The sequence below is a fragment of the Grampus griseus genome (genome assembly GCF_964374135.1).
Source record: "Grampus griseus genome assembly, chromosome: 1".
Lineage (NCBI taxonomy): Eukaryota > Metazoa > Chordata > Mammalia > Artiodactyla > Delphinidae > Grampus > Grampus griseus.
Window position 1 is genome coordinate 162,371,115 of NC_139017.1, and position 16,095 is coordinate 162,387,209.

At 52.7% G+C, this 16,095-nt stretch overlaps 1 protein-coding gene across 1 annotated transcript; it reads left to right on the top strand.

Moving 5' to 3' along the window:
* Nucleotides 1-5,899: 5,899 nt before the first annotated feature.
* Nucleotides 5,900-12,915, top strand: TENT5B (terminal nucleotidyltransferase 5B). Its single transcript, XM_082658520.1, has 2 exons — nucleotides 5,900-6,326; nucleotides 11,050-12,915. Exons 1-2 carry the CDS (start codon nucleotides 6,063-6,065, stop codon nucleotides 12,070-12,072), a joined length of 1,287 nt encoding a protein of 428 aa, XP_082514646.1. The 5' UTR covers nucleotides 5,900-6,062; the 3' UTR covers nucleotides 12,073-12,915.
* Nucleotides 12,916-16,095: the final 3,180 nt, after the last annotated feature.

Consider the following 16,095-nt stretch of genomic DNA (forward strand, 5'->3'; position numbering starts at 1 on the left):
TAAGATCCTGCAAGCTGCACGGTGGGGCCAAAACCCCTTGAGGATTGGATTAAGCAACGTGAAGGTCACAGGTGACCTCGACAAAAAGCAGTCTTGGTCTAGTGGTGGGGACAAAAGCCTTATTAAAGTGTGTTCAAGTGAGAAGAGAACAAGCGAAGGCAGCAAACATTTTCAAAGGGTTCTGCTATACAGATGGTGCCCAACTTGCTGTGGTTCAACTTACAATGGTTCTACTTACAATTTTTCGACTTTACAATGGTGCACAGGCAATACTCATTCAGTAGAAAATGTACTTTTTTGAATTTTAGTCTTCTCCTGGGCTAGCGATATTGGGTCTGATACTCGTGATGCTGTGCAGTGGCCGCGAGCTGCAGCTCCCATTGAACCATATGACCACATCACATCAAGGGGAAACAACCGACACATTTACACCCATTCTGCCTTTCCCTTTCAATACAGTATTCAATAAATTAGATGAGATAATCAACATTTAATTATAAAATAGGCTTTGTATTAAGTGATTTTGCCCAACATCAGGCTAACGTTAGTGTACTGAGCACGTTTAAGGTAGGCTAGGCTAAACCTAGTTAACAGTAGGTTACATGTATTAAATGCATTTTCAATTTAGGATATTTTCAGCTTACCATGGGTTTATCAGGATGTAACCCCACCCTAAGTCAAGGAAGATCTATATAGAGAAATGGGGTAGAGGGGATGCAGATGTGAGGTCAAGAGAGGTTTCTTGGTTTTGTTGTGGTTTTTTCTGAGATGCAAAAAAATTATGTCTCAACACTGATTGGAATGAACCAGTAGAGAGGGGGAAATGGCCCAAGTGAAGTCCTTGAGCAGGTGAGAGGCAGGAGATCTGGTGTATGAGTGGAAGGGAAGCACAGAGAGGAGCAAATGGGGTTCATCCAAGGTAGCAGGAGGGAGGGTAAAAATGAGGCACAGACTCAGGGATTGGGTAGAGGAGGTGTTGAGAGTCTGCAGAAATTCTCTTTTGATCACTTCTATCTTCTCAGTGAGGTAGGAAGGGAGGTCAACAGCTGAGGGAGGGTTGGAGGAGGAGCTTTCAGGGATCGAGGAGAGAGGAGAAGGTAAGAAGTTGTCTATAGGACCATGGGAGAGTGACAGGACTGGGTCATATGGTAGGATCTTGAGACAGTGCAAAGGGTCCCCTGGAGGAGGGTGGGTGTGACATTAAAGTGAGACCAGTCAGCAGGGCTGTGTGTCTTCCTCCAGCTTCTGCCAACTGTGTGGGTGCAAGTGCAGAGTTGGATTAACCAGGGTGTGGTTCTGCCAGGTGAGTGCAATTTAACAAGAAAGGCGCAAGGGGGTTGAGGGCGTATGCAAGGAAGTAATTATAATTATGGTCCACAGAATCTAAGCTGGTTAAGGAGGAAAGTCAGGACATGAGGGAGGCGAGCAACAGTAGGGGAAAAGGTGGGAAGATCAGTGGATTGAAGTCCTGGTAGATCCCGAACTGATGGAGTCAGGGTTCTAGAGGGAGTGAGCAGAAGAGACAGAAGGTGGTGTCAGGAGGATGGAATACTTGATATTGAAATTACTCAGGGTAGGGGCATAATTGTTGGTAATGACAAGGTCTAGGAAATCACCTTGGCCATGAGGGACTGAGGCAGGGTGGAGGACAAGAACCATGGGAGGAGGGAATGGGTGTTCTCCATAGGGGAGGATTATCTGTGTGTAATTGAACAAACCAAGTCATCCTCAGGGGCAGGACCCTGGGTAGGGCATGGGCCTGGGATTCAGCCAGACCTGGATATGAAGCGCCACTCACCAACTCATGCTCAAATTAATTAGTTTCTCTGAGCCTCAGTTTTCTCTCGTGCAAAGTGAAAGATGACTCCTATGTCAAAAGATTATGTTCTGAAAATTGAATGAGAAACTGTGTGGAAACTGCCTGGTGTGGGTCTAGGAACAATGCACTCAGTAATGTGGGCTGATCCCAGGATGCTCCTCCCTTGGGTCCCAGAGCTGAGGGGCCAATGTAGGGACCAAGGCTCTCCTGGGACCTCTTCTCCCTTCCCACCACCTTAAATCATAGAAGGTGTGAATGGAAGAGCCTGACGCCTATTTCTCTCCCATTTTACTGAATAGGAAACTGAGGCCCAGATAGGGAAAGTGTGTCACTATGAGTCAATTATTATACAGAGTAAGTTCCCTTTTAAAATCAGTTGGAGTCAGAATTAAGACGGGAAATTTGTACAGGGGGGAAAAGGCTCATATATAAAATTTGAAAGCCAGTTGGACTCTTCAGGATGTACTTCAGCTGTCACTATCCCCTCCATTCATTGGAACAATTAAAAGTTGGTCTTGGTGAAAATGAAAAACCCTATGAGTTTACCCCTGCTCTTGTCTTCTCTCTCCTCTTCCTACACCCCCAAGTCACACACCACCCCCAACACTAAAGTTCAGGTCCTGTGATTGGTCAAACATTGGACCAATTAGCTTTGGAAATAGAAGTGTCAACAGAAGGGTGATTCACAGTGCATGAATTTACTAATTGGTCTTCCTAGTCCAGGCAGAAGGAAGGGGAGAGGAAAAGAGATCTCTAAGTTTCCTTCCTTAGAGAACTTAATTCAAGTGTATGGGGTGGGCACAGCACCAGCCCACACCACAAGGCGCTGCCCCTGTGTAGTTCCAGCCCTAGCCAGTCTCCTTGGGGTAAATTCCTTCTGCTTTCTGGACCCCAGTTTCCCCATCTACAAAGTGGGAAGAGAGTAAACAAAATGATTGCCAAAGGGCCTCTCAGCTAAAGCCTTCAGAGTTCTAGGAATATGTAGCTTGGCACCTTCTCTGCTGCTCTGGCTGTCCAGGGACAAGCATGGGGAGATAGGGCAGAAGTGGATCCAGCAGACACAATGGAAATGTCACCTCCTTAGGGAGGACTTCCATGATTACACCATCTAATGATGTACATTGATCTCTCTAGTTCTCTTCCCCTCTCTTGCTATATATTTTTCACACTCACATACACCTGTGGCTGCTCTCTCTTCCATTTCTCTGTTTTTTAAAATTATTTACTTATTATTTATTTATTTAGGCTGTGCCAGGTCTTAGTTGCGGCATGCGGGATCTTTAGTTGTGGCATGCGAACTCTTAGTTGTGGCATGAATGCAGGATCTAGCTCCCCAACCAGGGATCAAACCCAGGCCCCCTGCATTGGGAGGGCACAGTCTTACCCACTGGACCACCAGGGAAGTCCCTGTTTTATTTTCTTTTTAGCACTATTCAAAATGTCTTATTTATTTACTTACTTGACTATTGTCTTACTACACTTGAATGTCAGTTTGAGAAGGGCAGGGACCTTGCCTATCATATCCCAGGGCCTAGCCCAGCCCTTGGTACACAGTAGGTACTTAGTATATCTGTGTTGGTTGATGAATGAATACATGAATGGATGAATGGATCTTGTGGGTCCATTCATCCAGGGTTATGCCAAGCATGACTCTGTGATCTGTGCCAAGTCTTTTAAGAAGAGGAGGGAATTAGGGCTCTGGAGTCAGGAGACCTGGGTTCAAGTCTCACACTGCCAATTAGTAGTTGTATGACCTTAGGCATGTCACTTGACCTCTCTAAACCTTAGGTTCTTCATCTGTAAGTTGAGGATAATGATGCCACTTCTTGAGATGTATTTTTAGGAATCAGAGATCACGTATATAAAGTATCTGGTGCATAGTAGGTTATCCAGTAAATGTTAGTTTCCTTTCTTTTCCTTCCTCTGCTGGGGCATGGAAGTGATAGGTCAAGGGTTTGGAGACTCTGGGTTTGGTTGAAGTATATTTCTTATCTATTTCTTATCTTTCAAGAGATAGTAAAACAAAATAGCAAGCAACTGCGCTGAGGACAGTGCAAGAGACTTGCCCGAAGTCACAAAGCCAAGCAGTGGAGCAAATAGCAGGTCCCCACCCTGGACGCCAGAGGAAGTCCCTGACCCCAGATAAGATGGAGGGAGGGAGGGAGGGGACGAGGGCAGGATCTTGCTTGGGCTGGCCTCCAGACAGAGGAAGCAGCTGCTCTAGTCTGAGAGTCAGGCTCCTGGGATCTAGTCCTAGGTCTGTCTGAGACAACCTGGTGACCATGGAATGTAGTTTACCATTTCTAGGTTTTGGTTTCTCTGTCTGTACATTGGACACATTGCTCCTTGCCCAGCCTACCTTATGGAATGGGGGTGTTAGGAGAATGATATTTAATTAATTGTTAGAATAATGATGTTTAATTTAAAAGAGAATATTGCAGAGATGAATCAGACTCAATTTCTAAAATTTTGCCACAAGCACATATATTTAAAATAAGAAAAAAAGATTAAAAGTAACAACAATAATAAGCCTCATCCCACTAGGCTCTGTAAAGTGAGAGAGAAAAACACGGAAACGTATTATTTCAATAGAATATATGAAAATGTTTTGCCAACTATAAATAATCAAGTCAAATTTTTTATTTTTATTTTTTTTTTGCGGTACGTGGGCCTCTCACTGCTGTGGCCTCTCCCGTTGCGGAGCACAAGGCTCCGGACGCGCAGGCTCAGCGGCCATGGCTCACGGGCCCAGCCGCTCCGCGGCATGTGGGATCCTCCCAGACCCGGGCACGAACCCGTGTCCCCTGCATCGGCAGGCGGACTCTCAACCACTGCGCCACCAGGGAAGCCCCTCAAGTCAAATTTTTTAAAAAAATTATTGAGTCCCTTCTCTGGAGCAGATGAGGAAACTGGCTTAGAGAGGTTAAGTGACTTGCCCAAGGTCACACAGGACCTGAGAAAGGTAAGAGGCTGGCAGGAAAGACTTCCACCAGCTACCCAGGAAGCTCCTGCCAGAAGACCAACACCCCAGTTCCAGCTTCCCTCCAACCTCCAGCCCCATGAAGGCCCTAGGTCTCTCAAGTGTAGTAGAAAGAGCATGCGCCCACTGATTCTATAGCGCAGATTCAGCACCAGGGCCCCGTCTCACCTGCTGTGTGACCTTGAGAGAGTCAGGCCCCTTCTCTGAGCAGGTTTCCTCACCCCTAAACCAAAACATTAACGCTGGCCAGGCAGTGATGTACTCAAGAGAGTACAGTTTAAAATTATTATGCTTCCCTGGTGGCGCAGTGGTTAAGAATCCGCCTGCCAGTGCAGGGGACATGGGTTCGAGCCCTGGTCCGGAAAGATCCCACATGTCGCGGGGCAACTAAGCCCGTGCGCCCCAACTACTGAGCCTGCGCTCTAGACCCCGCGAGCCACAACTACTGAAGCCACTGCAATGAGAAGCCCGCGCACCGCAACGAAGACCTACACAGCCAAAAATAAATAAAAAAATTTTTAAAGACCCTATTTCCAAATAAGTCACATTAAAAAAAAAGTACCTTCCACGGTATACAAGCTTGTTACCTTTTCTCAACTCTGGAAGATTGACGGAGAGCAGGAGGAGCACTGTGTGGAGTTGAACAAGTGGCACAATCTCTCTGGCCTTCTGAAAATAGCGTATGACCAGCACCAGGCCGGGTGATTTCGAAATTCCTTCCAGCGGGGGTGGGGGGGGGGATCTTGGTGGTCCGACTCCGCTACAAACTCCACAGGTCACTTCCCTAACGTCTGCCCCTGGAGGGCGCAGTCCCTTTAAATCCAGGCGCTGCCTTCCGCCCGGGCCAATCACGGAGAAGAGAAGTTCTTTAAGGACCAAAGGAGGGAATTCTGCCGGAGAAGGAGGGGCGGGGCAGGGGCGTGCCTTCCAGTCAATCGGAATCTTCCTGGCGACCAGTGGCTCACGTGCAAAGCTCTGCTGACCAATGGTAGGAGCGCCGAGAGGCGGGGCGGTTCCCGCTGTGTGACAGCAGCCGGGACCAATGGGCGTGTCGCCCGCGGCCTATAAGAGTCGGCTGGGCCCCAGGCCACAAGCTTTAGAGTCTGTTGGTCCTTGCCGTCGGAGGTGTGCCCTGGGTTTGCCTCGCTGTCGCTGCCGTCCGGCCCCGCGCCCTCCGCGTTGGCCCCGGCCCAGCCGCTCTCCCTGCCCTCTTCCCTTTAACCGCCCTCCGGTTTCTGCCGTCGGGGCCCCGGGGCCGGGCCAATGATGCCTTCAGAAAGCGGAGCGGAGAGCCCAGACCGAGCGGTTGCACAGGTGGAGACCGTTGCGGCCTCGGCGGTGGCTACGGCCGCCCCGGCAGGCGGCGGCCCCGACCCGGAGGCTGCATCGGCCTCCCTCGGACGGCACCTGAGTGGGCTGAGTTGGCCGCAGGTGAAGCGGCTGGATGCGCTCCTGAGCGAACCGATTCCCATTCATGGGCGCGGCAACTTCCCCACGCTGAGCGTGCAGCCCCGGCAGATCGTGCAGGTGAGAGGCGCTGGGCGGGGATATGGGGCTGAGGCTCTCGTGGCTGGGAGGCTCCCGGAGTCTGTTCGATTTGCTGGAAAGCTAAGAAAACAAGGCTCAGAGAAGGACAGGGGCTGTAACAAAATCGCACGACATTGGTGGTAGTCCATACCCTCCTCCCCCTGCACCTCATACTCTCTCCCCACTTGACTTTCCGGTCCCCCGCCCCTTAAGGAGCCCCAATTCCGCTCGGACCATTCACCTAGGCCCTGGCTGGGAGAGGGGTGGGAAATAGGGAGGGACCTGGCCTCCCCTGCAACCCCGCCTGCAGGGACAACAGATGCCAGGCAGCCCTGGGTGGGTAGATGTCCATGCTTGAGTCCAAAATAGTTCTTTTCATCTCTAAATCGTCATCCCCGGGTCTCACTCTCTACCTCTTCCCTCTCTCAAGGTTCTAGGAGCAGACTCTGTCCTGTGTTCCCACAGCGCATGGCTCAAGAGCCCCCTCGCTAGGTGGGAAAGCTGAGAAATTCCAGCAAGGACTCCCTCTCAAGTAGGGTTGTGGCAGGAGGAGATTAAGCACCAGTCCAGACCTGATGCCTGCATGCTGGAGGGCAACATCAGGTGTCCAATTTAGGTGTTTCTCTCCCTCCCCAAGATTGGAAATGAGGGCCGAGTCTCTGGCCCCAAGCCCCACCTCTCTCCTGAGGAGCAGAAGAGAATTCTCTCCTCTTCCACAGACTCCCTCTTCCCTTTACCTGACTCTCAACAACCCTAAAATTGCTCTTTCACCTGTTAGCCCAGGCACCGTCATGCCCTGAAATACCAGAAGATGGTCATTATTGTATGCACTTTATAGCTGGGGAAGCTGAGGCCCCAAGAGGGGCAGCGAGCTGCCTAAGATTACCTAGAGGGGAAAATCAAACCCAGAGAATCTTGGGTCTTCCCAGGAGTCGGTTACTGCAGGTTCAAGGTTTTCCCACCTCTTCCGCAGTTCCCAAGACTCAACTTCTAGGTGTTAGCAGATAGAAGGAACCAGAAAATCTAGCCACAATTCCTGCATATTCCTGCCAGCAGATGAACTTTCTGGGGAAGTGAACCATGCAAGCCAGGTGAAGCAGGCCACCACCCTGCTCCTTCTGCCTTAGCTTCCACGGAGGGGGAGTGGTGCTTGCTGGGGGATTACCTCGCCCTCCCTCCCAAGGAATGGGAGAGGGTGGGGACAGATTCCCCAGGGCTGACTCATCAGTGGTGCTCACTGAGGCATTTCTTGGCTGCCCCACTGTCAGGGGGTAATTAGGAAACCGGTTGAGGCTTTTCTCCCCTTGACAGTCAGGTCAACCTTGGGGCCCCAAATGCTGTATCTCTAGGACTATTGTCTCAGGCATGAGCCCAGTGCGGCAATTCACGTCTGCACCATGCACTGCCCTGGAGGGGAAGTCCCTGCCCGTATCAGTATGGTCCAAACTGCCTTTACTGGTGTCTGCTCTGTGCCAGACCCTGTTCAGGACACTAGGGGCATGGATGTGACTGGGACCCAGCCTTCCTGCCTTCCAGCCAGGTGGGGGAGACTGCCGGTCAATAGGAGCTGACTCTACAATGTGATAATAGTACAATGTACTACGGTCCTAGACTAGGGTCAGAAATATCACAAAACAGGGAGCTGCCGGCTGTGGTGGGGAGGGGGAAGTGGCGACTTCAGAGTTGGACTGGGAGGTTGGACATCTGGCTTCAGGGCCTGGACAGTTGTCAATTCCCTTTGCTGGGCCCAGTGTCCCTATTTGTTCAATGGGGATGGGTTGAACTGCTCTCCAACGCCCCTTCTGCTTCCAGAATCCAAAGGAAACAGGTGCCTTCACCTGGTGTGAAGAAAGTCCATCTCCTGGCAGGAACGTGCAGCTGGCAGCTTCACAAACTATTGGGATATGTGTGTGTGTGTGTGTGTATGTGTGTGTGTGGCGGGGGGTGGAGGTACTGGTTGTGTGTGTATGTGTGTGTGTGTGTATGTGGCGGGGGGTGGAGGTACTGGTTTTGTGTGTGTGTGTGTGTGTGTGTATGTGGCGGGGGGGTGGAGGTACTGGTTTTGTGTGTATGTGTGTGTGTGTGTGTATGTGGCGGGGGGTGGAGGTACTGGTTTTGTGTGTGTGTGTGTGTGTGTGTATGTGGCGGGGGGGTGGAGGTACTGGTTTTGTGTGTGTGTGTGTGTGCGTGTGTGTGTGTGTGTGTGTGTGTGTGTGTGTGTGTGGTGGGAGGTGCTGTTTGTTGATTTTGGGCTTCTCACTAGTGCTGAGTTGTCCGATGGTTCACGAATTGGAACCTTTCTCCCTCTCTACCCCCACAAGATTTTCCTACAGCAGTGATCTGGGCAGTTAGAGATGCTATTCTTGCTTGTCCCTGGGCTAGAGGGACCCACTCTCCTGTAGGAGGCCCCCTGCTCCTGGACTGGTTTTAATTAAGTTTAGCCACTTATTGGCTGTGTGACCCTAAACAAGTCCTTTGCCCTGTCTGGGTCCAGAGGATTGAATTAGACTCTGATCTCTCCAGCTGCAGCTAGAGAGTGGCTCTGGATTCAAGTTTCGTAAGGCTGCTGGCTGACAGCACCTATGGTCTCCCTGCAGGTCTCAGCAGCAGCCTGGGAGCAGAGTGGTTTGGGAGAGGGCCTTGGTACAGAAGAAAGGAAGGTGCAGCCACTGCCCCCTCCATGGCTGGAAAGTCTGATTCAGGAGGCTCCAAGCTGCCCTGCAGTCCTTGGGTGTGGTGGTATCTATCTGGGGACTGCCTGCCAAGCTGGCTGTAGTCACACCTGGGAAAGAGACAACAGCCGCTGGCTGGCTGGCTGACATGGCCGGCCCCACGGCCTGACACAGGCGATTTAACAAGGGTACTCCTACCTACTCACCAGGCCAGATGCCATGCCCTAGGGTGGGCATCAGCCTGGGGGCAGGAGCTGGCACTGAGTAAGGCCCAGTCAGCTCTAATGGGACTTGGAGAGGGGGCTGGTCTACTTTGCAGGTCTGCCAGAGTCCTTAGGACAAAGTCTTTGGCCCAGTTCTCCCCTTGGCCTACATGGGCACAGCTGCCAGCTGCCAGAGTGTGGGTTAGAAGTCCCACAGGCTGGACTGCAACAACTGGCCCCTTACTTCCAGCCTCCCCCGTCTGCCTGGCCAGGCTTCCCCAACCCCTGCCCTCCTGCTCCCTAGCTACTCTGGCCCTGGGCTTCCGTGATTGGAGGGTTGCCCTCACTTTGAAACTTTGAAAGGGAGAGAGGATTAGAACCCTACTTTCTGGCCTCTGCTCCTTCCAAACCCTGGGCTGGTAATGTGGTAGAAAGAAGATAGACTTTCGAGTCAGCCATACCTGGATCACCTCTGGGTGATCTTGGGCAGGTAACTTCACTCCTCAGTTTCCCCATCTATAACTGGGAGATTTTAAAGCTCTATTCCCCATAGATTCTGGTAAGAAGGTCCAACGCCTGGCACCCAATAGGTGCAGGGCCAATATTCCTCTTCCCCTGCCCCAGCTGCCTGGCCCCGCAGGTCCCTGAGGGCCAGACGTTTCCACCCCCATAGCCATGATAATACCTTCCCCTAGTCAGGGTCCTCCTCCTGGAAGCTTTCTGGAGGAGCCGCCCGCCTCAGATTGCCCCACTGCAGCTTGCCTCCTCAGCACTGACGTGCATTCTTTGTAGTAACTCCCTGGGAGGCCTGAAGAGCAGCCGGGTCTGGAGCTGACTTGGCAGCAAGGCGGGGTTGCAGAATCGCTCAGGGTAAGAATGCTGCCTGGTCACTTTCGGTGTGTGAAGTACTCTGGGCTGCTGAGAACACTGAATGTCCGGGTCCAGGGATTTTGACCCATCCCCTCACCCAAGAGCAGAAAGAGTTTGGGTTTCAACTTCCAGCCCTGCCATTTCTGAATGGCTTCCTCTCTGAGCCTTAAGTGTTTTACCACTATAAGCCTCAGTTTCCTCATCTGTAAAATTAGTCTAATATTTGCCTCACTGTGTCCTTGTAAAGATAGATGGATGTGTCATAGTCAAAAGAGCACGTGTGGACTTGAGAATCCAACTGTCCTGGGTTCTAGTCTCAGCCCGACTACTCTCTGACTTCGGACATGACCTCTCTGTGCCTCAGGTCCCCCATCTGTAAATTGGAGTAATAATACTCAAACGGGATTATTGTGAGCATTAATGTAGTAACGCATGTGAACGGCCAGTTACATTCCCAACACATTTGAGCAGTTTGCATCATGTCTGGCACAAAGCGAAGTGTTTTACTTGAAGTTTTTGAGAGGTGGAATTGCATACTGGTTAAGACATGAACTCTGAGTTTAATTCCCAGCTCTGCATTCACCAGCTGTGTGACTTTGGGCAAGTTACTTGGCCCCTCTGTGCTTCCATTTCTCCATCTGTAAAGTGGGAGTAATAATACCCACCTCACAGAGTCACTGTAAGATTTACGTGAGTTTATATCCTAATGTATAAAGTGCTTAGATCAGGACCTGGCATTTAGTAAATTCTATGCACGTCTGTGTTATCATTATTGCTGAGTCATTCCTCCAAAGGGGCCACTCTCTAGATTAGGAAATAGAGGCTTAGGCTTAGAGAATTAAATGATTTTCCAAAGGCACAACAGCTGATAAGTGGTCAACAGCGGTTGATGTCACTGTGATTATTACGTGGAAGCCCACAGCGGACCCCAGGGGCCCAGGTCGCTGATACCTCTCCCTCCTGCCATCCCCTCTGCAGGTTGTCCGCAGCAGCCTGGAGGAGCAGGGACTGCGCGTGCACGGTGTGCGGCTGCATGGCTCGGCCGCCAGCCACGTGCTGCACCCCGAGAGTGGCCTGGGCTACAAGGACCTGGACCTGGTGTTCCGCGTGGACCTGCGCAGCGAGGCGTCTTTCCAGCTGACCAAAGAGGTGGTGCTGGCCTGCCTGCTGGACTTCCTGCCGGCCGGCGTGAGCCGGGCCAAGATCACACCCCTGACACTCAAGGAGGCTTATGTGCAGAAGCTGGTGAAAGTGTGCACAGACGCGGACCGCTGGAGCCTCATCTCGTTGTCCAACAAGAGCGGTAAGAACGTGGAGCTCAAGTTCGTGGATTCGGTCAGGCGCCAATTCGAGTTTAGCATAGACTCCTTCCAGATCCTCCTGGACTCCCTGCTGCTCTTCAGCCAGTGCTCCTCCACACCCATGTCCGAGGCCTTCCACCCCACGGTGACAGGCGAGAGCCTGTATGGGGACTTCGCAGAGGCCCTGGACCACCTGCGGCACCGCATCATCGCCACACGCAGTCCCGAAGAGATCCGAGGGGGCGGCCTCCTCAAGTACTGCCACCTGCTGGTGCGGGGCTTACGGCCGCGGCCCAGCACCGACGTGAGCGCCCTGCAGCGCTACATGTGCTCCCGCTTCTTCATCGACTTCCCGGACCTGGCTGAGCAGCAGCGCATGCTGGAGCGCTACCTCGAGGCCCACTTCAGCGGGGCCGACTCGGCACGCCGCTACGCCTGCCTGGTGACGCTGCACCGGGTGGTCAACGAGAGCACAGTGTGCCTCATGAGCCACGAGCGCCGCCAGACACTGGCCCTCATCGCCACGCTGGCGCTCCAGGCGCTGGCCGAGCAGGGCCCGGCGGCCATGGCCTCCCTGGCCTGGCGCTCCCCAGTCCCTGATGGGGTCGTGCCCACCACTGTCAATTACTATGTGACCCCCGTGCAGCCTCTGCTGTCCCGGGCCCACGCCTCCTATCCCACCTGGCTGCCTTGTAACTGACTCAGACCCTGGCCAGAAAGGACTAGACCTCTGCAGATGGAGTGGGGCCTCCAGAAGTGCATGGAGAACATGACCAGAGACAGGCAGCCTGTGCCAGGTAGCCCAGCACTGCTGCAGCGTTGGGCCTTAAACTGAACAGACCAGACTCCTCCCCCGAGTGAAGCCCCTGTGGGCTGAAGGCCAAGCTTAGATTCTTGGTAAATGGACCTTTTGGTTATTTGCACTACACTTTTGGACCAGCATGATTGTGGGGTGCAGGGGAAATTCGTCTTGGGGGTCAATTGCCTTCAGGAGACAAAGAATGTTTGGGATGGTAGCTTCAATGCCTGTCATCTCAGGTTGATTTCTGTGGCCTAGAAGGGGCCTTTTTTGGGTAGGGCCAGCCCACAGTGGAACCAGCAGCCTCCGAGGGCCTGCAGCCCACACAGTGGCTAAAATATGGTATGTTATGGGAACTACTCACTTTGGGTTGGGCTGGGCCACTAACTAGGAGGAGGGAAACTGAGGCACGAGGCAGATAGGTTTGGAAAGGGATAGGTTTAGCTCAGTCCCCTAACACCTCTACCCCAAGCTGTCGGTTGAGGTGTGCGGTGGACAGGAACTAAGCAGCCTGGGGTGGGACACAGCCCATGCCCCTGCCGGGGTACAGCTCACTTCCCCCATGTCCTGAGGAGCCCTCCTGCCTGGGAGCTTGTTCTCCAGAGGGTGCTGGGTCCAAAGTAGCCACAGTCAAGTGCTCCCACCCCCCTGGCCTGGTTACAGGGTCCTTACGAGGGGGAGGAGAGCCACGCCCCGCTTCCCTTCCCATCCCTCTGTACTTGCTACTATTTAGCACTCTTAACACCTGCCAATAAAGATTGTCTACACTGAACCTAGTACCATGCTTTCTCCTGGGAGAAGGACCTTCCACAGTCTGTGGGATCTGTGGCTGCTTCCCCCAGCCTGAGTCTGGCTTGTATTATAGGAGGGGACATGTGGCGAGAGGAGACATTTGGAGGGCAGGGTCTGAGTCCTGGGCTGTAGCTGGGGAATGCTCCTCCTTCCCCCAGCACCAGCCCAGCTTGGCAACTGTCCTAGGAGCCCCTGTCCACACAGGTGTGACTTGCCCCTGGACATCACCTCAGCAAGTCTCTTGCTAAAGAGAAAATATTTCAAAGTTTCCTACCTGGAGTCCTAATGACCCTGGACCTGGCCTCACACTCCAGTGCTCAGGGCTGCTTGACCCCAGCCCTGCTCACCACCCTTCCCTAACCCTTCCCAGGAAGCAGGTGGAGAACAAGTAGGGTGAGTCTGGACTGGAGACCCACCTCCTAGTGGTGGCAGCTGGGACTGGGAGGCTTCTAGGACCCTCAGAGCCAGAGCCGAGGCTTGGCCTCCTTGCTGGGAAAGGTTCCCTCAATCCTCCAGCTTCCTCTCTCACCCCCTACTGCTGATGGACATACTCTGGCTTGCCCTAAGCAGGTCCCCTGGAGGGGTAGGGACTCTCCTTTCCAAATGCATCTGGGGCCTGTCTGGGAGTGAGTGCCAGCTACCAGCCATAAGCTCTCAAGCAGGCTGATGCCTCAGGGCATCAGCCGCTCACAGGCCTGGATGCTGCCCACTGTTTACCCAGCCTCTTTGATCCAAGGGTTGCAAAGTCCTTAACATATTCAGCCTCATTAGTGGCCTCTGAAGTGCTGGCTTTGATGGTTCCAGCCAGGGTGGAAAAAACAAGGCTGCAGAGGAGGCCCCTGGTCAGCTGGGTGAGTCCAGCCATCTCACCTGCTCACTGGGTCCCTGCTGGGCTCAGAATGGCTGGAAGGATGAGTGGAAAGGCTTGCTTTGCTTGGTGACCGAAAGCAGCCTCCCACCCCACGCTGGCCGTGCCTACCCAACTAGGGTCCTGGGATGGGGGGACTAAATTGGTCCCAGCTCCTGCTTTGGGCATGAGGGGAATGCTCCCAATGTAAGCACACAGGCTTAGCTTGTTGGGGTGGGGAGTGGGGTTCACCTGGACGTGCTCGTTTCAGAGGGGAGAGAGCCAGAAAGCCACGGCACACGCATGTGTGCACTGGATTCAGCCCACGTGTGCCAGCCACCCCTCCAGGGGTGGGAACACATCAGCAAACAAAGGACCAAGATCCCTACCCTTGTGAGGATTACATTCTAATGGGGTAGAAAGAAAATAAACTAAATTATATAGTCTTAGAAGGTCAGCAATGGCTAAAAATATACATAGCAAGGTAAGGGATTGGAAGTGCTGGGTTTGCAATTTTAAAAAGGGTGAACCTCCTTTAAAGGGTGACATTTGATTGGACAAAGACTTAAAGACAGTGTGAAGCAAGCCATGCGGATGTCTGGGGAAAGAGCATTCTGGGCGGAGGGGACTTGCCAATGTACAGATGCTCCCGGCAGGTGTGTCTGGGGAAGGGCGCGCGCGCCTGATGGTGTCCTGCTGACCTTGTGCAGGCGCGGGCGTTCCCCGTGAGGCTTGGGAGACAGGAGTTTCCCACTAACAACTATCACTTTGCTAAGTTCTCCCCAACCACACCCTCTCGGTGCACCCTCCCAACAGCTCCACGAGAGAAGAGCAAGAATTTCCATTTTACAGACAAGGAAACTGATGCCAGAGAGGTCAGAGGTTTGTCTGCCCCCAGAGCCGTTGCTGTTAACCCCTGCCCCATCCTACACTCTGATTTCACATGGATGAGCGTGACAGTATGTCTCCTGTAGATACATGTGACAGAAAAAGAGTTTGCATTACTGTTTGCCAAGTTTGTACATTTTCTTAATGCAACTGTGACACCAACCATGGCTTGTGGTGACTATGTCAGAGGCCCATGTGGCAGCAGGTGTGCCCGGGGGTGTGTTTGGGAGAGGTGTAGTGTTTCCGGGTGTGAAAAAAACACTGACTCAGTGGTTGGCATTGTTCTCTCATGGACAGTTCCTGCAGCCGTCTAAGATGCCAGGACAGGAAGGAATCAAGAACTGGGAATCAGAGCCAGAGAGAGGAAGGCTGAGGGAGTAAATACCCATCCCCCATCCCCAACCCCACAGTGCTCTCCAAGCAACAGTCCACTCTCCCGCTGTGACCCATGGTGGGTGGGGGGAGCTCCAGAGGGAGAAAAAGCCTTGCAGTGAACGTTAGGGAATGGAAGATAATGCCCTCAGGCAGTTGCATATGTCGGCCCTTCCAGTCCCACTCTCCGCCCTTCTTCAGGCTCTGTGCCCTTGGGAGGCTGACCTCTACGGACTGTGCATCAATGGCCCCCTTGTTCCCTACCTCTCTGTTGGGTTCAGCCAATGAGAGTCCCCAGCAGGAGATACTGGAGGGAGGAGGAGAATAAGGTGTTTATTCCCCCTGCTCCCTTCCCATCAGGTCACCGTGGTTGCCTACATCTCTCAACCAGAGACCACTGCTCCCTTCAGGGGCCCTCTCCACACAGCTGCACTCTCCGGGTCCGTGTGCCCTCCCCTCCCCTCCCCTCTCCTCTCTTACCCCTTCAGGCCCAGGAGTTGTAATGGCTTCTCCCTGTTGCTAGCCCTGGAGAGCTGCATAAACCTTGTTAGTTTCTTAAGCCCAGCCCCCATCTTTGGAAATAGTCCCTTTTTAAGTCTCTGCCCAGTTTGAGGGTGCTGTGTCTCCTGCTGGGAGCCTGAGTGACAGACAGGTCCATCCATTCACCAGCACGGTCACACACAATCCTCCACGGATCACCATGCTGCCGTGTTATGGCAAACGCGCTCGCACCCCTTTGTGTGTAGTTTCCTCAACACATCCTTATTTGGGGAAGACTCCATAAAGAGGGTCAACTTTGAGCCAGATCAAGGGAGAAGTCAGCCTACAAATCAGTAAGCAGGCCCAGATTGCCAAACGAAACTAAACAGAAGCTGCTCACGGAACTGCCAGCTTAAAGAGCCGTGACAGACACACAAAAAGGAAAGGCGGCAACGCCACTCACAGAGTAAACCTCAAAACCACGCGTGCTTGTCTCACATCGCTGAGATTTATTCTTCCTGAATGTATCAAGGAACTGACCCTAT

Coding starts and splice junctions, on each gene's coding strand:
- TENT5B (XM_082658520.1), top strand. CDS start 6,063: ATGATGCCTTCAGAAAGCGGAGCGGAGAGCCCAGACCGAGCGGTTGCA. Junction 6,327..11,049: donor AGCCCCGGCAGATCGTGCAG/GTGAGAGGCGCT, acceptor TCCCCTCTGCAG/GTTGTCCGCAGCAGCCTGGA.